Source organism: Corvus cornix, chromosome 5, assembly GCF_000738735.6.
Source record: "Corvus cornix cornix isolate S_Up_H32 chromosome 5, ASM73873v5, whole genome shotgun sequence".
In the NCBI taxonomy this organism is placed as follows: Eukaryota; Metazoa; Chordata; class Aves; order Passeriformes; family Corvidae; genus Corvus; species Corvus cornix.
Genome location: NC_046335.1, coordinates 49,222,680 through 49,247,142, shown reverse-complemented (window position 1 = coordinate 49,247,142; position 24,463 = coordinate 49,222,680). Strand labels below are relative to the sequence as shown.

The 24,463-nt window shown below is 41.3% G+C and overlaps 1 protein-coding gene and 1 long non-coding RNA gene across 3 annotated transcripts; one reads left to right on the top strand and one right to left on the bottom strand.

Annotated features, from left to right (window-relative positions):
• Positions 1 to 171: 171 nt before the first annotated feature.
• GTF2H1 (general transcription factor IIH subunit 1) lies at positions 172 to 23,992 on the top strand. 2 transcript variants are annotated; one of them, XM_039552408.1, is made up of 15 exons: positions 172 to 258; positions 4,088 to 4,256; positions 6,062 to 6,254; positions 8,622 to 8,784; positions 10,465 to 10,558; positions 11,203 to 11,352; positions 12,231 to 12,310; positions 13,578 to 13,708; positions 14,750 to 14,837; positions 16,148 to 16,236; positions 17,157 to 17,274; positions 18,062 to 18,152; positions 19,575 to 19,690; positions 20,592 to 20,684; positions 21,257 to 23,992. In XM_039552408.1, the coding sequence occupies exons 2-15, from the start codon at positions 4,103 to 4,105 to the stop codon at positions 21,341 to 21,343; spliced, it is 1,647 nt and encodes a 548-aa protein (XP_039408342.1). In that variant the 5' UTR covers positions 172 to 258; positions 4,088 to 4,102; the 3' UTR covers positions 21,344 to 23,992. The 2 variants fall into 2 exon arrangements, with proteins under 2 accessions (XP_039408342.1, XP_010391840.1); XM_010393538.3 differs by lacking the exon at positions 172 to 258 and adding an exon at positions 2,771 to 2,859.
• LOC120410045 lies at positions 2,391 to 10,469 on the bottom strand. The gene is made up of 2 exons (XR_005601974.1): positions 10,365 to 10,469; positions 2,391 to 5,584 (listed from the first exon to the last, which is right to left on the bottom strand). It is a non-coding gene; the product is annotated as an uncharacterized LOC120410045 (long non-coding RNA).
• Positions 23,993 to 24,463: the final 471 nt, after the last annotated feature.

Genomic DNA, 24,463 nt, shown 5'->3' with positions numbered 1-24,463 from the left:
CCGCCGTCATGGCGACGGGGGAGCGGCCGCCACGTGACCGGGGCGGGGGGCGGGAGGGGCGCCGGCGCCACGTGACGGCCGAGGAAGCGCGGCGTCGGCGCCGCTCCCGTGTCACGTGGCGGGGGCCCCGCCCCCGGCGCCCCGCGGCCCGTTCCGGTCACGTGCCCGCCCCGCCCGCCCCATGGCCCCGGCGGCGGCCGCGGCCCGACCCCCGTAGCGCCGCTCCCGCTCGGAGCAGCTCCTGGCGCCGCTCGCACGGTAAGAGCCGCCGGCGCGGGGCGCGGGGGGAACGGTGGCGCCGGGCAGGCCGCGGGCCCCGATCCGCCTCACGGCCGCGTTGGCCCGGCGATCCGTCCCCGGGGGCGGCGGGACCGCGTCGCGATAGTGCCGCGGCGGCCTTTGGCCTTCCGCGCTTCCTCCCTGCCCGGCGGGCGTGTGACGGTGGCCGGGCCGGAGCTGCGGTGAGGGAAGGGACGAAAGGGGCGGTGGCACCGCCGATCTGCGCTCCCCGGGGCCGCGGGGGATGGCAGCGCTGCGCCGGCGGCCGGGGGCACCGGGCTTCGCCGCGGCGCTTGGCCCGGCTGCGGGCGGCAGACAAAGAGGTGCCCTGGCAGTGTCTTCCCCGCCTGCTGCCGGGGGGGCCGGTGGCCAGGTAGACCCCACCGGGACAATGCGGGTGTCCTCGGGCCCGTCTCGTCGCAGGCTGACATCCGTCGCGGAGCGTGGGTGATGCGGGTCGGGGGAAGGCCGGGCTGGCCCCTGAGGACCGTGGATCCCCCCCGCCGTGCCCGGGACAAGCGGCACTGCTGCCATCTCTCCATCTAGCCGAGCTGTGACCCGCTGACAGAGCTCTGCCACCCGTCGGGGTGCTGCATTGCCCGCTCCCGGACCTGGCAGCGTCCCTGTACCGCTGCGGGTCAGGCTGGGCCATTGGCACAGATATGCCATGATTCTGCTGTTGCCCGCAGGGAGCGGAAGCCTAGCAGCAGCAAGGCCTGCATTGATCTGTCAGAGCTCGCCTGCCAGCCCGTGCCCACCCTGGCCAAGTCAGGTTTATTAAAACGTGTAAATGTTTCCTTTATTTCTGCTCAGAACTCGACAAAACCATATGGGAAGAGACTGGAATGAAATGCTGATAATGGAGAGTGTTCAGAACAGGTGTTATAAGGAACAGAGATGAGAGGTACCTCGTCTTAAAAGTGGTCAGGAAGATTCACGGCAATGGAGGAAGGATAGCTGTTGGAATTTGATGGTATTTCCAGAAGCTGTGTTTGCTCCCACAGAGCTGGGAAGGGAGGGCTTATAAGTGGATAAGCACACAGAACATTTCTTTTGGTCTATGCCAGCACTGAAGCTTCCTGATAGACCTTGCCCATTGTAAACTGCAGCTGAAATTAACATCCCCAAGACAGGCTTGATGACAAGTTGTACCTCATGGTTAGGGCTTCTGGTTGATCCAAGTGCTTTTAGAACTGTTGACCAAACTCTGCCGATGGGGAATTTAAAATAAACTGTCTGATCTTCCTATTCTGGAAGATACTTGAACCACCAGCTGAAGAACTCTAATGCTGCAGCAGATTAAAATTATCACTTGAAGCTGCAAAATTACAGCATTTCTCTGTGTGCATGCGACAGTTCTTGCCCCCTGGAGCAGCAGTGTCATCATCCACAGTACTGATTCCTGGAAACTTCAGTTGTGAAACGTAGAGGTTATGAGATTTGGGCAGGCACAAGTAGATCATTGATGGCTCTCACTCTGCTGCATAGTAAACCTTACATGTCCAAAAAAACAAAAAAAAGGAACCTGAGCTGTGTACTGTGTGTGCTTTGCTTAGCAAGGATGTAGCCTTCCCTGTAGGAGACAGGGGAAGGGAATCCTCAAGCAAGATTGCTATTTTAGAATTTTCCCTGTACTTATTGTTACAAGAAGCCATTTTGTTTCCATTAGTGACAGACGGTAACCTTCCTAAATCCCTATTAAGAGGGTTTTTTTATTCTTTCTGATGTACTGTTCAAAATACAGCTCAGGGTTTTCTCCATTTTGGGTAATGCTTACTGTGCTTGTGAGTTGTATCATCCCACTGCCACCATAAATTACTGCAGGAAAAAGGAAGCACAGCAGTGACAGAAAGAAGAACAGCATGAGCCAGTGTGCTCACCCTCCCAGAAGGTGGAATGAGCCACTTGTGGGATAATTGTGCTCTCACAGATTGCACACTGCAGGGTACTAGAACGGCTCTAAAGGAGAAGTTAGTAGCTGCTGATTCTTTGCTTCTGTAGTTGAAAGACTGGGTGTAGGTAGGTGAAATGGCGTGGTAGAAAAGCAGAGCAACTGGCATCAGAATGAGCCTGACTGTGGAAATGCTTTCCTTTTTCTTCCTGTTCTGTACAAGTTTAATGCCTTTGCATTCTGTGGCTTTGGCTCCACTGCATTGGCTAATAATGACCTTAAAGGACTATAAAGTAACAAAGGGAGAAAAACATCAAAATCCCTAGTCTTGCACATGGTGAGGTTTCCAGTCTCTGAGAGTCTGTGGCCAGCTGCCTTTTTCCAGTAAGGATAAGGTGCTGATGAGACTGCAGACCTGCAACAGGAAACTACATAAAATGGTTGTGTGAATAGCACTGAACAGGAATAATGCTGCTGGGAGACTGTAATGGATTATGCTAGGGAACAGTCCTGAAACCATGCCATGCAGTTTTCTTTGAGAAAGAAGTATTACCAAGGATGCTCTGAATGTGGCACAGCATGTTCTAGTGACTGCTGCAGTGGTGCTGATGTGAAACACCACATTCAGCTCAGCATGACTGAACTCTTTGGCAAAGCTTCGGATGGCTGGAATGGTGAAGGAGCAAAGCGTAAGTGCAGAGCCTTTTTGCCATTAAGTCTTTCCATCTAGTATTTTACTTAACACATTTGCACAGGAGCTTGTAAGACTTCTGCTGAAGAGAATGCTATGCTACTGTCCAAATTGTCAGAATAAAATATCCTATCTTATTGCTGGTTGGTGTTTTGTTGTTTCTTGTTTTTATTTAAGAAAAAAGGTGAATTTAAATGCTTAGAACTACCATTTTGTGATACCTACTAGTAGTGTGATAGCTGATGTAGTCTGAAGTTTGGCATGGGTCCCAGCAAATACTACAGGTATTCTAAAGCACATGAAACATCCATATAAGCATTGAAAAATATTATTTTGCATATCAGTAGTAAAGTTTATGATACACAAAATACAGCAATTGGACATACTAAACATTTTCAGCAAACTTACCAAAGATGTACATTTTTGATAAGTGTACAACAGTACGTTTGACAGAGTGTAGTAATACTTGCCATATCCTTTATCTCTTGAAAAATTTAAGGCTGTAGGGTGAAGCTGGAGAGAGGAATGATAGTGACTGCTGGGGAGAACAATGCAGCAAGTATCCAAAGGCTTGTTGCTTTGAGACTGCTGACAGAATTATCATTGTGCTGTAGTACGTGTAATATTAGTTCCTCAGACTTCGGAGGAGAGGGACTGGCCAGCTGCAGTCAAATGTACAAAACATTGTTCAAGCCTTGGGCAAAACCCACCACAATAAGAACAGCCCAGTCTTACTGGGCTACCTTATCTTTAGCACAGCGAACTGAAAATCCATGATTTTTCACATACCTTGTACCCTTTTCTGAAATGACTTAGCATCTGCCATTCCCACTGAAGAAGGGAATTGCTGCCAAAGCCAGAGGAGATTTGGAATTTGTCATTGCTTAGCTTCAGTATTCTTCTGAACTTGAAAAACCAGTAAAGGAACAGTAAAACAGGAAAATTTAGTTATCAGTTTAAATGTAAGATTTGTGGGTCTTTACTGGAGCAAAAACAGTATCAGCCATATAATTAAATTAATTATTTAGGTAACTGGGAGTATTTTGTTTAAATGAATTTGCTGATTGTACTGAAAGAGGGGGGTGTGTTTATCTGAAATACTCCCAAAATCATACAGGTTTGAACAAGTAAAAGTGGGCTGTAATACTTTAATATAGATAGGAGTAGTGAAAGAGTTACAGCAAAAATAATTACAGCTAATCAGCTCAGCTGTATGTTTTTAATAGCTCATTGTAGCCACAATGGCAACGTCATCTGAAGAAGTGTTGCTGATAGTGAAGAAGGTGCGTCAGAAGAAGCAGGATGGAGCTCTGTACCTGATGGCTGAACGCATTGCCTGGGCACCCGAGGGCAAGGACCGCTTCACTGTCAGCCACATGTATGCGGACATCAAATGTGAGTGCACACTGCTCCTGCTGCAGTCAGCAGTATTGCCCTGGATCTGTAAATATAGCACAAAGCTCGCGTGCCATGTAACGCTGGGTATAGCTAAGTGAGAAAGATTGCAAAGGTGTGGTGCTCTGGCCAGGCTACTCTGTAGCAGCAGAGATCAGGACTGTGATGAAGTATCACCCGCTTAAGGATGCTACCACAGAACTTCTGTAGCCTTCAGATATTAACTTACACTGCATTTACTATTAACTTTGATAAACTTCTACAATAAATTGAACAGAAAAATAACCTGTGCCATATGCTTGTAGAGGGAAGGGTGGGAGGAGGATTGAGGACGCATATAGGATTTTCAGTCTAACACAGAAACTATCTGGCGTGTCATCTGTTTAACTCAGTATTTAAAGCTGTTTCAATTTTCATATAAAATGAACTCTGTTTTATTTTCATCCAACAGACCATAGCTTCAGAAGTGTCAGCTTCTGTAGTTTGGCCTAGCTGGTAACATTCTGAATAAGCATTTGCTGTTGCAACAGCAGAGTACTTGCAAGTCAAAACTAAACAGTAAATGTCTATAGCATGCTGCCTTTCTGGCTGCAATTAGTGCTCATATTTCATGTGCTGTAATGCCAAAGAAGGAATAAAAAGTAAGTTGTATGCGTCACTTGGTAATGGTTTAGTGATTATTGCTGTTTAAAGTCACATACAAGTACTGCAGCATGATCAAAAGTGTACGATGAATCAGAACTAAGATGCTTTTTTCTTAAATATAAATGTGATAAGAAGTTTAAAAGCCCTGTTCACCTATAATAATCAACTTTGTGAAGGTTTTATTTAGCTATTAACTTACACTTAAGCAGCTTGTATTTTAAATATGTACCTGTGTAGGCATTGAAGTATTTTTAACTTAGGTGAAAAATGCTTTTTGTCATCTGAAATAAAAAAAGGCTGAGATGTATTTGTAAATTTGTAATAGAGATGATGATTTAGTATTGATATCTGGTTCCTGTCTCCCACTTGCACTGGAGAAAGGGCTGATATTAAAAGTTAGGTTAGTGCCATTTGCAGTGCTTCACTAAAGTCGGTATAGCAACAGTCCATAAGCATAGCTGTCCCAGGCTCTGCTCCCTCTGGTTATGAGGATGGAAGCAGGAATTAGGTTTTTCTTATGAGTCATGAGGGTGTAGTAGTACCTTGGAGGCATTGGTGGTTGACTTGGGGAGCAGTAGTGGCTAATTGCACTTAGCTCACCACTGGAAACTGGGATCCAGATGTGCTGTTACCCACCCTGCCTCTGCTTTCCTACCGCTGTCCTTCCGTGGGAGCTGGGCCAGCTGGAAAGACAAAAGGGGGTGCTTTTCAGTGGGTCAGTTCCTTGGTTCAGCTTGCTGCACAAACAGTAGCAATCATACAAAAAATGCAGCAGGAAGAAGTGGAAAGGGGGAATGAGGTCACCTTTCAGTAGCAGCCTGGATTGGTTCCAGGTTAAAACATCCAGGTGACGACAACCTCATTTGCAGCAGTTTTCTATGGATGCTGTGGGGAATGCAAAGATGAATCAGGACTCCTGAGCAGGAGCTGAAGGATATTGAGCAACAGGCTGCTACTCTCTGTGTCTTGTATTTTAGAGTGGACAAGGTGCAGGGTTCAAACTAATTCAAGGGGAAGACTGACTGTTCCACTTTCATGGCTGCAATTCACACACAGGATAATGGTATTTAATTGGATGATGAGGATAACTGCTTATAAGCAAATACTCTAGGGAAGACAGTTTCTTGTATAAGCTTACTGTCTGTCTCTCTGCAATCTAGGCCAGAAAATCAGTCCAGAAGGTAAAGCTAAAATTCAGCTGCAGCTGGTATTGCATGCAGGGGACACAACCAACTTCCACTTCTCCAATGAAAGCACAGCAGTCAAGGAGCGAGATGCGGTCAAGGATCTTCTTCAACAACTGTTGCCCAAGTTCAAAAGGAAAGCTAATAAAGAACTTGAGGAGAAGAACAGGTAAAGGGAAAGGAGCCTAAAAGTTCATTGTTTGTTTCTTCTAGTTGTTAGCTAACTATCATATATTTCTGTTAACAGTTGTTGTTATTTCAACATCATGCATGGTACAGCATTTGTTTCCCTAGTAAAAATCTCCCCGCTTTCAATTTCAAGGCAGTTCCTTGAGACTTACATAACTGTCACATGTTGAGACAACACTTGTGTGCTTAGTGACACGTTCTTGAGGTGTAAAGGCAGCCAGTCTGGCTGCCACCCGGTCTTCCTTATCCATAGCTATGAGAAGAGAGCACCCAACAGGCAGTCTGTCTCTTTAGTCTTCTTAAATATATATGTATCAGTTAGAAAAGCTGCTTGAAAAATTTTTTTTCTTTTCCAAAAATTTTGTGGAGCCTGGTGGGGTTTTTTTTCCTCCCCATAGAACCTCTTCCCCCTCAAGTCAAGACTACTAAATTGTTAGGTATTTTCATGCATCTCACTTGAGATGCTGCAGTTTGTTACTTGGCATACAGGATGTTTATTCTAAGAAATGTTTTGAGAAGATGTTGAGGACCTAAGTCCTTTTCCCAGATGGGCTCTTGAGATACATTTCCGTTCCTTTGAAATGTTTGTGTTAAATCACTCCCTGTGGCCACAGAGCTCCCTTCTCTGCATCTCCCCCAATGAATTTCACTTCATTCTAGTGTCTGCTGTGAATCCTCTGTCTGATGGCTTCCATTTCCAAAGACTGTTCTGGCTTTCAACATAGCTAAGTTAAAGCTAGATTTTTCAAAACATGAGAGCATTGCCTCGTGGGACAGACTGGATCTTAACAAGGTGATTTCCCAGCAGAAGGGCAAGAGCCCTTGTGCTGGAGCTGTGACACAGTCAGGATTAACTGGTTCCAGTACTGCAGCAAACACTAGGGTCTGCAGCAGTGTAGCCTGTTTTGGCACTGTTCCCATACTTATTTCTTTATGCTATGTGCCTTATTTCTGACAGTATTGGTGCTGAGAACATGGGCAGTCTTAGCTCTGAATCTTTGCCTCCTTAGATGGAGTTTTACAGCATCACACAATGCAGTATCAAGAGCTTTTCTAGTTACTGAAAACCCAGAATCCCTGCACGTACTCAGACATAGTGTGTTCTCTTGATTAGAAGTCCAAGTCTAGTGATGGGGCTTCATTAGCTTAATTGCAGCAGATAAGGCAAAAAAGATTCAGCCTGTTCTGGAAGGGTACAACATCCACAGTCCCTGCAGCACTTCCTCCATTTATTGATATGAGCGAGTTGGGTACGTACCAAAATTCCTAGCTTTATTTCAATAACCAGAATAACAGACTGCTTTCTGCTGCACTAATTTGTAAGAATCGCTACTAATCCATACTTATGACAATAAGAAAAACTGGAGAAACTCTGGTGGTTAAAACATAATAGGGATATCCTGCCACAAAGCTTTCATTTCCACTTCATCCTTAGAGCAGCTAAAGACTTTTGTTTTGTCCAGATTGCAGTTTATCCATGTTCTTCCCTAGACCATGTACTTATGTATCCATAAGACTGATTTTTTCGTTGTGTGCAATTGATCAAGACCCTGAGGTACAGGCTAAAGATTGGTGAGGTTATTGGCGGATTGTGAACACATATGCATGTGTCCCTGAAAATAGCCCAGTGGGTTTCTAATAAGGTACACAGCTGTAAAAACAGCTGCTTAAACATTAGTGAAGATTCAGGTGTGCAGTCCTTGCATTTTGGGTAGTAAGAGTGATAACTTCTGTAAACATTGCTCCCTGGTGGAAGCAGTGACACGGAATGTGTCTCACACTTGTGCTGTGATTATGTGATGAAGATCCTACTGTCACCACAGAAACATAAATGAACAACCATCTCAGGGTAATGTGTTTCAAGGAATCTTATCCCATAGATATTTTGTGATCTATACTCTTGCACTAGAGTAGAGATCCATAGCTACTGAATTGTAAGGTCTTAAACCAAGAATTGGACAGTGCTGAAACCTCCTTCTTTTCTCATCATACTTTTGTTATGGAACAGCAAGAAAATTTGCTGTGCTTTTACAGTTGAGGAGATTCCAGTCCTGGTGTGTGAAGACACAAAAGCACCACAGAATATTTTAGGACAAGACATGAATCCCACATTAACTTTTTCTTAGACATTACTGTTTTCTAACATTCAGTGTTAACACCCATTTCTTAAGTCTTTTCTGACAAACAGTGCTATTGCATTGGTTGTTTACATAGTCTTGTTAAGAAAGGCACAGCATTTTGAAAGAAAAGATGGTTTCTGTTCCTTTTGTGAACTCGTGTTAGTTGTGGAAATACTAGTAATTTATTCTACAGTGTTTCAATTCTATTCAATACATTCTTTTACCAGAATGCTGCAAGAAGATCCTGTTTTGTTTCAGCTCTATAAAGACCTTGTTGTGAGCCAAGTAATCAGTGCTGAAGAATTCTGGGCCAACCGTTTAAGCCTGAATGCAGGGGATAATTCTGCAGCACCTAGTAAGCAGGATGTGGGCATCTCTGCAGCATTCCTGGTACGTTGAACCTCTAACTTACAGGATTTTAGAGCAAACAAATTGGGGAAAGTGAGAGTTCTGCTCATGCACTTTATTCCCATATACATGAATTTTGTACTTTTCTGGTTCCTCAGCATCTCTCCGCTATTCCAAGTGTAAAGGAGAAAAAAAACAATTTCCTGCTAATCTGCAACCTCAAAGTTTTGTCAGTTTAAGATGCCCAATTTGAACTTTAAATTGCCAACAGGCAGATGATGTTTGTACTGCTGCTCTGCCTCCCATAAAACAGGAGTGACGTGAATATATGGTCACTAGATTAGACTGTATTAGCTTAATAAGTTAAAGAGCATATCTGTGGCAGCATTGACATGCATAAATGAACCCTTCCACCTAAGGGTTTTATTTCCTTCCCAATTTTTTAAACCAATACATGCTTTCAGCTACTTGAAGAACAACTTGTGTGTCTGAAACCTCATTTTCTCTCTCTTTTTCTCTAACTTTCAGTTATTTTACCCATTTGTGGAAACCATGCTTCAGTAATTTCAGTGCAGTCTAAAAGTAATCTAGGTACAACTTCAGATTCTTCACGCAGAGACATGGTTCTACTTCTGCAACAAAATTCACAGATAGGACTCTTTAGATGGAATCCCACTTCCACCTTTGTAATGACTGTGCTCTTAGTGGGTGTGGGAGAGAAAGAGGAGGTAGGAATTGTTTTAATTTAGCTGCTGTAAAACCACTTGGTTTTTTCCCCCTCCTTGGAAATACCTGAATCAGTTGCCAAACAAATTTGATTGCTGATTTCCTCCCATTATTTTTACACCTTAATATTAAAAAAAGAAATCACAATGAAAAGTAAATGCACCAAACCTTCAAAACTGAAGCGTTCTTAAAATAACTGGTTATGCTTCTGTCCTCTGCATTTCTGAAGAAGAAATCTTCAGATATTTGTGTTTCCTAATTCAAGTTAAACCTGACTGGCTCTCCTGAGAATGAGTGCTTCCCTGGGAAGAAGATGGTACAAAAGCTAGGCTTGAGGTACACAGGAAAAGGAGGAAAAGGCAGCAGCCTGTGCCATCATGTACTTTTCCTGTTTCTGAGAGCTGGATGGAGCACTTCCCTCCTCCAGAGCTTCCTAAAGAGATCACTGAGATTTAAGTTCAAAGTTCTTCTAAGCTAACACTGAAGCTTTAAATTTAATGTTACTTATCAGTTATACTAAGGTGTTTTTAGTGTATAAGGGAATAAGGTATAAGAGCCATAAATCCTTTTTTTGTCACTTCATTACAGCCACTGATTATTCACTAGCTGAATTGTTGAGTGAACAATAAAACATGAGGCATATACAGTACACTTACCTATTTTTACTTTGACACAAGGATAAGCATAAATGAATTAAGCATAAATAAATTAAGCTTATCTTGTTTTGACCAATGGAGTGCTCTTTGCTTTCTAAAGCCTGCAGTCTGCTTGTTGAATTGTCCCTTAGGTGGCAAGTATAATAAAATAATTCATGTTTGCTCTTTCATTTCTCGTTGCAAAATACCTACGTATGATCAAATATGCTGTGGATTACTGGAGGAAGAAGATTATTTTACCTGCAGCAGACCTTGCTTGCAAGATGCCAGTTCTTTTCCTTCTGCAGTCAGAGAAAGCATCCAGACATGACTCTTCTTTCCCCTGTGTGCTTTTCCTTAGGCTGATGTACGGCCTCAGACAGACGGCTGCAACGGGCTGAGGTACAACTTGACTTCGGATATTATTGAATCCATATTTCGGACATACCCTGCAGGTAAGAGCGGTGTTTTACACATCAGACACACCCAATTAAGACTGGTCTTTTTACTGTCTTACTGTGGAAAGACTAAAATGTTAGTCTGAGCCTGTAAGTATAAGGGATCATATCTTCCAGTCCTCTGGATAAATTTCCCTGCCTCATTAGAGGGATGGAAAGAAGCATATTCTTACGTTTCATATAAGCATAAAATATGCTTTTGAAATGAAAACTTTATTTTATTAAATGAAAACATTTTAACTTGTGTTGACTTTTTGTTTTTTAAATTGTGAGTAAATGTTTGATTCCCGTGATACTCTCCTACTCAGTGTTGCAATTGTTACTTTTCATGAAATCACCTTTGGGAGGAAAAGAACCTGATTCCCATCATTTCCCCTGCACTATAATGAACATTGATTCATTCTGGCCCCTAGTATGGGGGTAATTTAAGAGTGTTGAGGCCAGTGTTACATGCACTTTTCAAAGCTTTACAGGCCTAAATGAGTACTTGTTTGCTCATGCTTAATACTGCAGTCCCTTCCATTTAATGGGAATGAATGGAGGCAGGCAGAAAGCAAGGAAGCCAGCAAGAAAATGTTGACATAAAATACCCTGTTAAGATTTGTGGAACAGTTTGTAATCGTTCTGGGTTTCGTTCACAGTAAAAATGAAATATGCAGAGAATGTTCCACATAACATGACCGAGAGGGAATTCTGGACACGATTTTTTCAGTCTCATTATTTTCATCGGGATAGGCTCAACACAGGCTCAAAAGACCTCTTTGCAGAATGTGCCAAACTGGATGAGAAAGGTAAGCTGGTTGTCTCTGAAAGCTACAGATGGTCATAGAAAGTTAGCTACAGCTTTGCCATTCTGAGCACATTTCATAGTGAGAGCATTTCTTGGAACAAATTAGCCTTTGGAAAGTGGCAGCACTAGAAATAAGCTTTTACTACTAATTCCATAATATGTTGTCAGTTACTATGGAATAATTTCGTGTACATAATAGGTTTTGTTTTGTGATATGTGCACCATTTACAACAGGTACAGCTTTTGTTATAGATGGGGTTTTAGTAAATGGGATCCCTATTGGTCCAAATTGTCCAGAGGAGTTGCCATCCCTGTTCTCTGTCAGTCTTTTTAATCTGAAATGCTGAAGTATTACCTGACTTAAGTTTTTTATGAAGTTTTGAGATAGGTTTGCGATGATACAGAATTGTGGGGAGTTGGGATCACTTACCACCATTCCATAATATGTATTCTGGCTAATGAAAGCATTCTATTAGGAATGCAAAACCCTTCACAAGTCAAAGCTATCACCAGATATAAACTCATACTACCCAGGCAGGGCAGCAAAACAGTGCCAAAATTAGAAGAAGCACAATTGAGGCTTCCCAGCTCCCACTAATAAAAGTGCATCTCAATTTATTTTTTTAATCAGTGTTGAGTGATGTCTAGAAGTTGGTGAAAACTGGGTTAATTAGTAGGAAAATGTTTTAGAGTAACTTCACACATTTATTGCTTATTTTAAATGGAACTTCAAAAAAGATTTAAAGTTTTAGTCTCAGTGTGATTTGGGCCTGTGCAGAACCTTTGTCTTTTAAAGATTAAATATAACCTGATGATCCCACAATTATTCTATTTGTTTAGATACAGTTTTTCATGGTTTTTTTCCTTTGTTTCACACAGGGTTAAAAGCAATGGTGTCTCAAGGAGTGAAAAACCCCCTGATAGATTTAACAGCTTTGGAAGATAAAACATTAGATGAAGTAAGTACTTGGGGGGAAAAAACAGGAAACAAACAAAAAATCCAAAAGAAAACCATACACCTTCCTTAGTTTCATTTAAGGATTAGTGAATCCTTCTTTTAAAATCACTACAAATGCTAATTTTAAAACAAATCCCTCACTAGGCAGTTGGAGTGGTTGGGTACTCAACATTTCTACTGTTGTGTGTGTGTAGGGAAATGGAGACTGTGCCCATGGACCTTTGTGCCTCACATCTACGTTGGTGTGCAGGGTATAAATGCAGGACTTCCCTTTTTTAAAGAATTACTCTTTCATTTGGCTTTTTTGTCTAAACTGCACAAAACAGGAAAAAGTCTTTGATTTGTTCTTACTTTGAACATTGCTACTTGATTTGGCCTAACTGAAGGACACTTCATACAGTTTTCTTTTTTTATCTTTAAATACCTGTCTTTGCTAAAATTATGACTAACTTGAACTAGTACCTGCCTCCAAGTACAAGTTAAAACAATTGATGCAATGGTATACCATATTGTGAAGTAATTTAGAGATGTGTTTTTCTGCAGTTGATTTAACTGAAACTGTTGAATTGTAATTAATAATGAAGCTGCATTTCTACGTTTTTTGGTGGGGTTTTTTGGGGGTTTCTTTTTTAATTTTCTTTTTGTAGGAGTTGTTCAAAGCTAGCAGTCTGAAACTGGACCATGAGTTTAGGGTAGGTGTGTTTGAACTGCTCTGCAAACTGCCCTGGTTTGCTTTTGAGGCTGGTTAACAGCAAAACTGCCCATGGGGTAAAGTGAGTTGCCTTCAGCCACCTGGCAGGTGGGGAACTCTGTCAACATTAAGGCTTGAGGTTTTTTGAATTTTCTATTGGTATCACATCCTCCTGAGCAGGTGTCATTTAGCCTGTGGGCTACTGGTGTCCCACTAGATTTTAAAAAGAGGTCAGTAAAACAACTGCTATCTCTTCCTTGCCATCAATGCCTGTGTTTTGCACAAGTGATCCTTAGGGGTTTTTTAAGCTAGTTCTGTTTCTACTTAAATCATGGTTTTAAAAAATTATCTGTATTAGACTTGCTACCTTCTCTCTGACACCTCTAAATTGCAAAGTGTTAGCAGAATAAAATAGTAACTGGAGCTTTTTCAAAGTATGTAAGGTGATGGTAGGGCAAAGGTAGGAAAATGATGCTCTGGATGATGACGCAGGGGAGGTGGCTTCCTGACTGAAGGGAAAACAGAACTGTCCTGCTGCTCTGGAGGCAGGAGGGAATTAATGTTGTTTTCTTTGTAGGGCTATGGCGTTGCTTCTGTGGCCTCTACATCAAATGCCTCAAAGTCTGCTAGAGAAAGTAGCAATGCTGCCATCATAAAACGCTTTAATCATCACAGTGCCATGGTCCTTGCAGCTGGCCTCAGGAAACAGTAAGTTTTGGTGTTGTGTAAAAGATTTTTGTAGTAAATTTTAAGGAATTTCCAAAACAAAACCACATTTTCAGTTATTCATCCAACCTTTTCTTTAATTTTTTAATGAATTAATTATTTTGCTCTAGAAAGGAAAATACCTTTAGGTTCCATTTTACTTTATAGAAGTTTTTCAGAGCTGTTTGAAATGATGACTTATTTTTAGCTGAGTTATCATATAAAGCAGATTAAAAAGGAAAGAATGTTTCTGCCTTAGATCTCTAGCCCTGGTGAAGGCTGCAGAAGTAGTGTTCTGTGTGCTGTGCGTAGGTGAGGTCTGGTGCAGGCAGTTGCTATTTCCTGCCTTCCAGGAGCAGGTCTGGCTGGGGCAACCTACAGTGTGGCATAGGTGGATCAGATGAAGGACTCCTCAGGTGCAGTACCCTGCCCCTGACCAAAAACATTTATAAGTCATCTGCTCTACAACTGCTTTATGGACAACCAGCAAGGATTACTACTCTACCCAAATCCTACAGACCTGAACTGTGAGAGGTCTTAGTTAACACTTCCTTCTGGTTAGCTGGGCTCCCTCACATTGTTCTTTGGTTTTGCACAAATTGAACACTGCACCTTAGGCAATCTCTTCTGGGCAATGTGTGTTTCTGTTTCTCAGTTCAGAAAGGGACAACAGGATAGCTCTCCTGGAACAGTTGTATTTCAGGGCTCCCACAGCTCTGCTAATACGTGGTTGCATAACTGTGTATACAAAGTGTTTCTAATTTAGCCACGATTTTGCTGTGTCCCACATGCACTGTTGGCATGCTGCTATTTCTGAAGAGAGGGACAAGCACTTTCTTCTGCTGTTGAATTTCCCCCATGACAAACGGGGTTAATGTGAGCAGTGGTTCCTTCTGTCTACATCAGCTGCTAGAAATTAAGACATAAGGGGAAAAAAAACATGCATATAAAGTCTTTGAAACAGATGTATTTACTTTGTGTCTAGCTTGTATTTTAAGTTTCCTGTGAGGTGAATTCTTCTTAATGCTGTTTCTCTATTTTAAGAGAAGCACAAAATGACCATTACAGTGAGACCAGCAGTACGGATGGAAACTCCAGGGATTCAGATTTCTTTCAGCCACCACTGAAAAAGGTATGAAGTTAGCTGATGTGATTCTGATTGAATGGAACTGGAAGCTCTGTCTCAAAAAATTGCTGAAAATTCCTTACTTGTTTTATGACACATCTGAAATGAAACTTTTAGCCTGGTTTAGAAGTATATAGAATAACAACCTGACTGTCTGTAAGAAGCCTTGTACCTCTGTTAGTAAAAACAAATAGACTACATATTGAAGTGTTGTGCTGTTTATCTCTTCAGTAGTGCCCAGTGCAAGTAAAAAATTCTAAGATGCTTCAGATTGGACCCAGAAATCTGGTTCTTCGCATTTGCTGTGGTTCTGGTTTTGGCCCCCTTCCTTTTGTTTTTCTTTCAAATTCCCAAAAACTTCTAGAGAACATCCATCAGAAAAAGATACTGTTGTTGAAGCACTAATATTAACCTGTCAAGTGTGTTGTTTGTAGAGGGGATGATGAAACTGGCACATGACAGTGTTCATCTTAGAAGCTGAAGTGAGGTTGAACTAAAAGTCTAGTGATACCTGGTGCAATGAAATACAGGGCAACAGCCTGGTCTAGACTAATCAGATCAGCTCATAAAGTGGAAGAGAGTACTGTAATTGCTATAAAACTGAATTGAATACTTTTCCTGGAGTTGACAGCCTAATCAGAAAATGTCAGAGGGACTCAAAACTTTGCTGTATTGTGAGAAAACCTTTTAGAATACATGTGTTGTTAAATGTTGGGGTAGTCTTTGACTTTCCCCAAAAGCTGCAAGTTCTACTGAGGAGAAAATGATATAGTAAGACTAGAAGAAATGTGATGAAAAGGGGAGTGAAAGAGTAACAGGAGAATAGGAGACTTCAGAAATAGTTTTGTCATTGTATGAAGTCTGATACCACTGTGCTGCTACCTCTCACTGCTAATACTCCACAGCTCTGCTGTCACCAGGTAGCTTGGGGTCATTACTTTGGTTTTAGTCTTAGACTCCTGTACACCAGCTGTTAAATCATTACTATTTCTGCTAATCTGGTGTTAGGTGCACATAAATAGAGAGCACAAATTATTATCTATGTACAGCAGAACACTTTTTGGAAGTGGCAGGGACTGCCAAGTTTCAGACAGAATCTGGAGAAAAAGCGATGGTGCCAAGACTTGCAAATGGCACATCCTGAACAACATTGGGCATCACTCCCTCTGGAGGGTGGGCATGAGTCATTCCATACCTGGGTTTTCTTTAAGGTTTTAGTAACCCTCCAGCTCAAACTTGGTGAACCAGAAGAAAGCACTGGATGTATGGAATTGTGCCTTCATTAGTAATGTGTATCATTATTTGGCTCATTTTAGGTAAAACTGCAGGAGGCCATTGAATATGAAGATTTATCAAAGAATAATAGCGTTAAAACTATTGCACTAAACTTAAAGAAGTCTGATAGGTAAGTTAAAATATGCTCAGCTCTTTCAGCAGAGCCAGTTTTTCAGGGGTTTCATCACAGCCCACACAGGACCAGCTGATTTAGTCCCTACTGTGCCACACTCAGGTGTATCACAACTAAGTTTCAAAATCTTATATGAGCTTTTATACAAACCAATTTCCAAATGATTCCCTCTTAAATTTGTATTTTTATTTCTCAGGATGGTTGGGGTAGGAAGAGACATCTGGAGATCATCTAGTCCAATGCCCCTGTTAAACTCCATCTGCTTTTTCAGACAGTTGAGTCTCTGTAAGCTGACCTGAATGACCTAGACATGTAATTTCTGTGAAAGCCTAACAGACCTCTGTTCACAGTTCAGCACTTCATTGCAGCTTTCAGTGGAAAAATGTGTCATATATGAAAATATATACAATTCCAAGAAAAATCCACTCCCAGGAAAAAAGTGCAGTTGGGATAGTTTGGACTGCTCACTGGTCTAGGATGTTTCTAGTAGTAGTGCTCTTGTTTTCTAGACTTTTGAGTTTGAGAACCATAGAGGTGACTTCAGAAAAGGAGCGATGCTACCAGAAAGAGAACAGTTCCACGTGTGCACCTAACTTCATTTAGCTTAGTTTCAGTTGAAAATGATGTGAATTGCTCCATTTTAATAATACTTCCAGAATCTGGTGGCAGTGGTAGCTTTACATTGGCAAAATAATGATCATAGATTCAGCAACAGAAGCTCTTCTTTTACTGCCATACTATCCCTAAGCCAGCCTCTTCCCATGTGGCAGTATATTGTACTCTGTCAATAAATAAATTAGTGTCAACAGTTGCAAAGTATCTAAAATTAGAAACATTTGAAGAACTGTCCAGGAGTTTGCTCTCTTGCTTTAACAACACTCTTACTAATAACACTTTTCCCTTTTCTCACTTCACAGGTATTACCATGGTCCTACTCCAATTCAATCACAGCAATATGCAACCAGTCAGGATATAATTAATTCATTTCATAGTATTAGACAAGAAATGGAAGCATATGTACCCAAACTAACTCAGGTATGGAAGAAAATTTTTTAAATGCCCCTCTTAATCTTACCTTAGCATCTTGCTTTCTATACAGTTTTGTGTCTCATGTCTATTGGAGTTTTAATTTTACATGGTAAACTTAAATTATCTCTAGTTTCTGTTGCCTGATTTATTTTGCAGGTGTAGGGGATACCTTTTGAGCTGTTAGGTTTAAAATCTACACAATAGGAAACTGAGTCATTGCTGATGCTCAGTTATATTCTTCTGTTCCTGCTTTCTTTTGAGGAAATGGTAAAGCTATGAGGTAGTAAAGCAGGACAGTTATGCACAGGCCAGTGTATCGATCCCAGCCTCAGAAGTTTAGGTTACAGTGAGCAGGTTTTTAACTGAACTGGTCTTTTGCTCCTAAATGCACCGGGACTGTGAGTCTGCTGTGGGCTGCACGGAAGCTCTGTGCTGGCACCGGAGGGCAGCAGAGCCCTGAGGCCAATCTCCCCAGCCACTCTCTGAACTCTGTTTGTAAACCTAGTTTGGCCCTAAGTAAAGCAGCCACAACTCTGCTACACTTCAGCATAGTAATTCTCTTATTTCAGAGTTAAGTGCACAGACAGTTAACGGTGTAGGTGAAGAAAAGGGTTGTTTTTCCATAATTAATTGGAGAGTTTTCACTGCAAACAAGCTATAGCACTTAAAGGCACTGTACCTAATTCTGAAGAAGAGCTGAACCTGAACTTCATTGTATCTGTTCAACTAATCTTATTTTAAAAAGAATTTATTGGAAAAAGTGACCTGAGATACTTGTTCCCTTTCTCTCCAGGTTCTTTCAAGTGGTGATGCTGCCAGCACTATTGCAGTCCTGTCACCTGGAGGAGCACTTATGCAGGGTGGAACACAGCAAGCCATAAACCGTAAGGATTTGGGATGTCTAATGCTTTAATCGTGTCCTGTTGCATTGCACAGCACTGGCTGGCTTGCTGTTTCATCTCTCCCTTAGAATGTGTTACAGTGATAAAGGAAATTATGGAAACATGTAGCTGGAATAGTACTGGGTTACAGCAACAAAAGAAAAGCAACAACCCAGCCACACCATGGGGGTGGTAATGGCTACACCGGTGCTGAGGCAAGTGAATGAGAGAACATTTTACACAGCAAGTAATGAAGGAAACACCTGATAGATTCTAAATTATCTTACTGGGTTTTACTTGTTCAGCATTTCTGATTTTTTTCCTGGATTGTAGAAAATACATACTCTGGGAAAACTCTGAGGAAGCAAGGCCTAGATAATTGTCTGAAACTTAAGTTTTTTGCAGCCTGCATTTAAGATCCACAGATTGCTGTGAAAAAAAGGCAGCTTCCTTGTAGACTGCAAGGGCAAATCAGCCAGCCTCTCCTTCTCACACCTCCATTCAACCACTCCTTTCCCTGTTGTCACATTGCTGCCACTTTGAGTTCCTGTCTCTTTAGTCTCACAGCAGATGAATTCCTGTTCTCAGGATTTATAACAGTTTGCCAGTTTATCTTGTGTAACTTGGTCTGAAAAGCAGCAGAAATTAATTCAGACAGCTGAAAAAGCAAGTATGAGTTCTTTATGGTACTGAAAGTAAAGGAGTCAGCAAGCAGTGGTGAGGCTTTCTTACCCATCCTGGTTGACATATTGGGTGCTACACTTCACCTCTTTGAGCCTGACCACCACTTTTTTTTTTAACAGCCTCATCCTGAAATTTGATATTCACTGTTCAGTTCACTGTGCTCATCCTCAGTGACTACTTGTACTTTTTGTTTGGGTTTTTACAGTTATGGCTCTTTCGTTGTTCTTGAACCCTGTCACTCTTTCTTCTTTAAGAGTACCTGGGACACAGTTCTTTTTTCCTGTCTGGATTTTTCATCTTCCACATGCTATAACCATATTCTCATTGCCAACATAAGACAGAGGGAAAAACTTGCAGTATCCAGAATTCTTAGCACTGTGTTGTGAGGACAGCACAGTGCTGGTGCCAGCAGCAGCACTGCCACGCTGTTAGAATAATACAAATACACTGCTTCTAATCCTGGATTAGGTTTGGTATCCATTCTTTGCCTGGCATGGATCTCCCTAAATAATACACAAGCTTCCAAGTGTAGAGCCATAAATAGCAGCTGACCTGATCTAATAGCTGCTGATAGTCTTGATCTAATTGCTGCTGAGGTATGAGGTGCCTCAGTGGTCCCTCCCAGCCAGCCTTTCTGTGACTGTAGTGGAAGTGTACACTGCTGACCTCTTTCATTACCTTAGTTCTCATTTTTCATATGATAGTTTGAATGATGTGAAAAAACCCTTTTTCCTGTTGCAGAGATGGTGCCAAATGACATTCAGTCTGAACTAAAACACTTGTACGTGGCAGTAGGGGAACTGCTACGACACTTCTGGTCCTGCTTCCCTGTTAACACGCCATTCCTAGAAGAAAAGGTAAGGCAGGGCTTCCTCTTATGGGCCTGGTTCTGATGTGGCTAGACCATGGTTTGGAACGGCTGTCATTACTGAAGGACAAGAACTAATGCACATGCCTTAAAGCAGTACAGCACTTAGTCATCTCTAGAATTGAAGGTCACAAAATAACATAAAACCTTTTTTTTTTCAGCAGTTCTGCTGGTGCTATAAATTAAAATCATCCTTTTCCTTGCCTCCCTGTTAGCTCCCTTTAGGAGCAGTAGCTGTAAGCCAGTTTCAAACAGAATGGTCAGCTCTGTTGCAGCTGCAGGGTTCTTATTCCACTTTAAAACACAAAAACTAAAGCCTCCCTTCCCCAGCTCCAGGAAAAATAACCTCTTCAGTGACAGTACAAGTGGAGTTTTCCTTATTCTTCTATCCACTGCAAAAATCACTGTCCTACCTTCAGAACACACACTGCTTTTCAGAACTGAGTTGCCTTCAAGGACAGCCAGGTCTATGACTGTAACTATTTTTCTGTTGCTTTTGACCTCACATGGATAACAAAGATTTGCATTTAGATACGCTCATATGTCTGCTGCAAAATATGGCCTGAAAATCCACAGTCTTTGCTTGAAGCAAAAAACCATTTTATGAATATCTTTTATCTATTTATAGTGTTTATTAATGAAGTAATAATCAGAATGGCACATTTCACTTTCAGTCATACTGCACTTATCTCAAAAATAAATACACGCCGGAGAAGCGTTAGAGACTGATATTTGAGTAACTTTCCTTCCTCAAGCTACTTGACATACTTGAAGTAGCCCCCAGAATTAGTTATAAGGTATTCTGTTGGAGAAAAATTTGTTGAAGGAAATGAAACTTCTGTCTTACTATAATTCTTCAGTGTTGTAATACTGGTTTCTGTCTCTCTCAGGTTGTGAAAATGAGGAGCAACTTGGAAAGATTTCAGGTTACAAAGCTCTGCCCATTCCAAGAAAAGATTCGAAGACAATATTTAAGCACAAATGTAAGGGAAAGTACTGTTTAATTATGTGGGTGCATATTAATAATTGCAGTCTTAACTATGAGAGGATGGTAGTTTCTTTGTTACTTCTTATCCTAGGGCATCTTAATGGGTTTTTTTGACTAGGAAATGGGCAGAGGGACATTGGGTACACAGTTAAGCAGTCATCTCTCCCTGTCCAGCTTGCTGAGTGATGCCAGCAACTGACAAGAACTATAAATTGAGATTACCTGAGTGATAGAACAGAAAGGGGAAGTCACATTTCATTTTTCACTTCCACCATGAAGTAGAACTTGAGCAACTTCAAAACTCTCTGCCCATGTCAGATGTGAAGTGGTGGTCACAGACTAAATACCAAAACAGACAGCACAATGGGGTATCACTTCCCCATGAGCTTTCAGCTCAGCAGCTCTCTGCACTGCTCCCTCTGTGGATATTTTGCAACAGACCCTCAAGGTCCTTTCTGTGATTTTAGCAAGATTAATCATAGTGAATAAAAGGAAGAATCCACCTGAAAGGGAGGGAAGGGGATCTGTTTTCCAGCAGCTGGGACAATGTCTTTCCCTCTCTTTCAGTTGATAAGTCATATAGAAGAGATGCTGCAGACGGCCTACAATAAGTTCCACACGTGGCAGTCCCGGCGCATGCTGAAGAAGACGTGAGGGCGCATCCTGTACAGGTCTGAGAGCAAAGCCTGCAATAGGGTAGGACTACAGCCTAGGTATGTGCAGATCTTAGAGTTGTTGCAGGAAGACCTGCAAGCTGTGGACTTCTGGAAACGATGCTAACTGAACTTGCACATTTTTGAAAAAGAACTGAGATTAAACTTGAAAACTGGGGAGAAAAACAAGGAAGAACCAAAATGGAAGAGCTGAGGCGCAAAAATATTTAAAAGACACTGTTTACTGCAGTTACTCAGGAACTGCTTTTGATTTGCATAAAGAGCTGCTTTCAGAAATAAAACATTTAAAGAGGGTGTATTAATAAAATTTGTTTTTCTGTCTAATTTTTTTAAAGAAGTGTATGGCACAGGGTAGATCTCAAAAGTTTTTCTTCACTGGATTCTGACATTTTCTTGAATTCTGTTTGTACTTTCTGCAACAGTCTAACAGTGATGTTTTAAAACATAGCTGAGACTGTTTTTGCTTCAAACATCTGGGAGAGTGTAGCTGTCAGAAGACAAGCTCCTGCCATATGTTTCCCCACCAATTGGAAACAAGAGACATTGCACTGAAAGCTGTTCATGGTCTACAGTTCCTAAAGGTACACAAGGGCAAACTTTTGCCTGAAGTCTTCAATTTTTATGCAAAATTTTTTCAGCCATCAGTTTTGCATGTTTCCTTTTGAGTGCAAGTGTGTGCTACTGCAATCTTTTTTTTTTTTTTTTTATGGTGGCATTTGTTCTGAGGAGAGAATGTGTTTTTAAAAATGAAGTTAAATAAAGGTTTATACAAAAGAAGTCATTTATTTTCAATTCTTAGGCATTTTTTATTTCTTCTCCTAAATCTGTTTTCCTTCACTCTTCCCTTTTGACTATTACACTCTTTTTGGCGAATTGATAATCATTGCAAAGAGAAAAATGTGTTATTTACACAGTGTCCATAGCTATTGGGAATCTGTGCCATACTTTGTTCTAAACAGAATCAGTTCACGGTTTCAGAACAACTTGTCTTGTATTAAATGTGACTTAAATGCAAAGTAACCCCCTTTTTTAAGAATATATGCAGTTTAATGACAACCTTGTATTTTTTTTGTCACTTTGACTGGACAAAAGCCCAGTATGGGCTACTGAACTTTTTTACTTCAGATTAAATGTGACTGTTAAAGATGCATCTACTACAAAGACAAATCAGACTGACAATATGCATTCAAAGCAAGCACAGCAGTGTTCAGTACAGCAGAAGAAATTCCCCAAACCTGCATGATGGCTTAATACTACATTTTGGTATGATGCTAAAACATAATAGTATGATGTTGGGTTGATAATTCTTGAAACTTCCTACAGCAGAAAACTTGTATTGGTGTAGCCAAGTGGGTGCTTGTTCTGCGCTGCTGCTCCGTTTATGCAAGAGGGGTTTTTTCTTTACTGGTGCGTGGAAGTCAGCGGCTTCTTTTGACCCTTTTCTTTCAGATTTTTGTATTATGCTATAATATTTTGGTAAAAGCTGAGTTTCAGTTAAGCATCACTGTCTGCACCAAAGTCCTGTTCAGAAATGTGTGCATATTGTTCAGCCTCATTCCCTGTCTGCTGCTGCAGATCCATGCATGATCCCTGCTCTGCGCTGTCCGTGAGGTTCTGCTACAAGAAATGACTGGGCTCAACCAGAGATGCCCGTGTTCTTGACAGAGTGAACATGTCACTGGGAATAAACAGATGTACTACAGCACTTGGGGGATGAGGTGCACATCTTGTCAGTAGTTACCTCTTGTGAGGACTAAACTTTCTCTAAAATTTAGGCTTAGGGTGTGGCTTTATGAAGCCAAATCCTCTTGTAAGTGCAGGCAGCTCCCAGAACAAAAGGGTAATTTTGTTCTCCCCCGACCTAAAGCATTTGATCTAGCAATTCTGGGGCCAAATTGCAACTGTTTCTTGAATGCTAACACACCTTACATCATATCAGAGGGCTAGGGTCAAGAAAAGAGATCTGATTTACATTCTAACTGTGCCTGAAGCTATGAACAACGCATTTAAGTATTAGACTGCACTGAGACTTAATTTTAAAAAATAGTAGGAGAGTTTTGAATATGGAACTAATTCACCTTTAATTGGAATCAGTATTTCATGTTCCTGGAAAGACTGGGCAAAATGGTTAACATGGTGAAAAAGTGTCAGTGCATCACAAGAACATTTTACAGCTCCAAGGACTGATGTTTATAACGATTTTGGGGATGGTGTTGCAATAGCTTTAAGTTATTATAATGATATCAGGCTATCAAAATGTACATTAATGACCAGAACTAGGGGGGAAGAGGACTATGATAATAAATTCAGCAGTTTTGCCTAGAGACTGTACAGGCAAGGCTGCTATGCACTTCATACTGCTTTTTCAGGTATTGTGGCAATAAGGCGCAGGCCCCTCCTCAAGTAAAGGGAGGTAAACTAAATATTCTTTCTACATTGTGTTCCCCTTTTCTGTAGCATGGTCCAAAACACAGATTCATTCCTTAAGTTTTGAAACTGAATCATCGTGCATTATATTACTATTGGAATCTTTATACTGACTTGTATTTTTAATGAGAATTCATAAAACTTGTATCATTGGCATTGATCTAAGATTTGTAGAATAAACCCTACTGAATTCTGAAGTGAAGTCTTCTCTAATGCTTAGGCTGTGTTTTCTGATTGAATTAAATCCCTAACAGGCTCTATTGAGGTCTAAATTGAGAGAACTGTATATAACTCGCTTAGCTGTCCCTTGATGCTGATAGGTCAGCAGCAAAAAGGTTACAATATAATTACTGTCAAATTGTTTCATTTTCAGGATTTGAAAACTTCTACTGCTGCACAAGGAATCTACACCATTACAAGTGCTACTGTCCCTCTGTTCCCTGTCAAAAAAGCCATTTTTAAGTCTCCAGGGATTAGTACTCTGCTTGTTCCATATATTGATGCAGCAGCTGTTGGTTCAAGAGAGCCGCACAGGAGCTTTGTCAGTCACTAATCCAAGGTTTCCTAGTAATGGAGAAAGGATAACGCAGATACCAGCCTGTGCATTTCAGCAGATGAAGATACTTAGATGCACCACAAAAAAGGCTGGGCTAATTCTCTCCTAAGAGCTCTA

What these genes read in the sequence shown, in the direction of transcription:
- GTF2H1 (XM_010393538.3), top strand. Translation starts at nt 2,833, where the DNA reads ATGGCTGGAATGGTGAAGGAGCAAAGC. An exon ending in AACACAGCAAGCCATAAACC is followed by an intron (nt 18,153 to 19,574) that starts GTAAGGATTTGG and finishes TTCCTGTTGCAG; the next exon opens with AGATGGTGCCAAATGACATT. An exon ending in CGCCATTCCTAGAAGAAAAG is followed by an intron (nt 19,691 to 20,591) that starts GTAAGGCAGGGC and finishes TGTCTCTCTCAG; the next exon opens with GTTGTGAAAATGAGGAGCAA.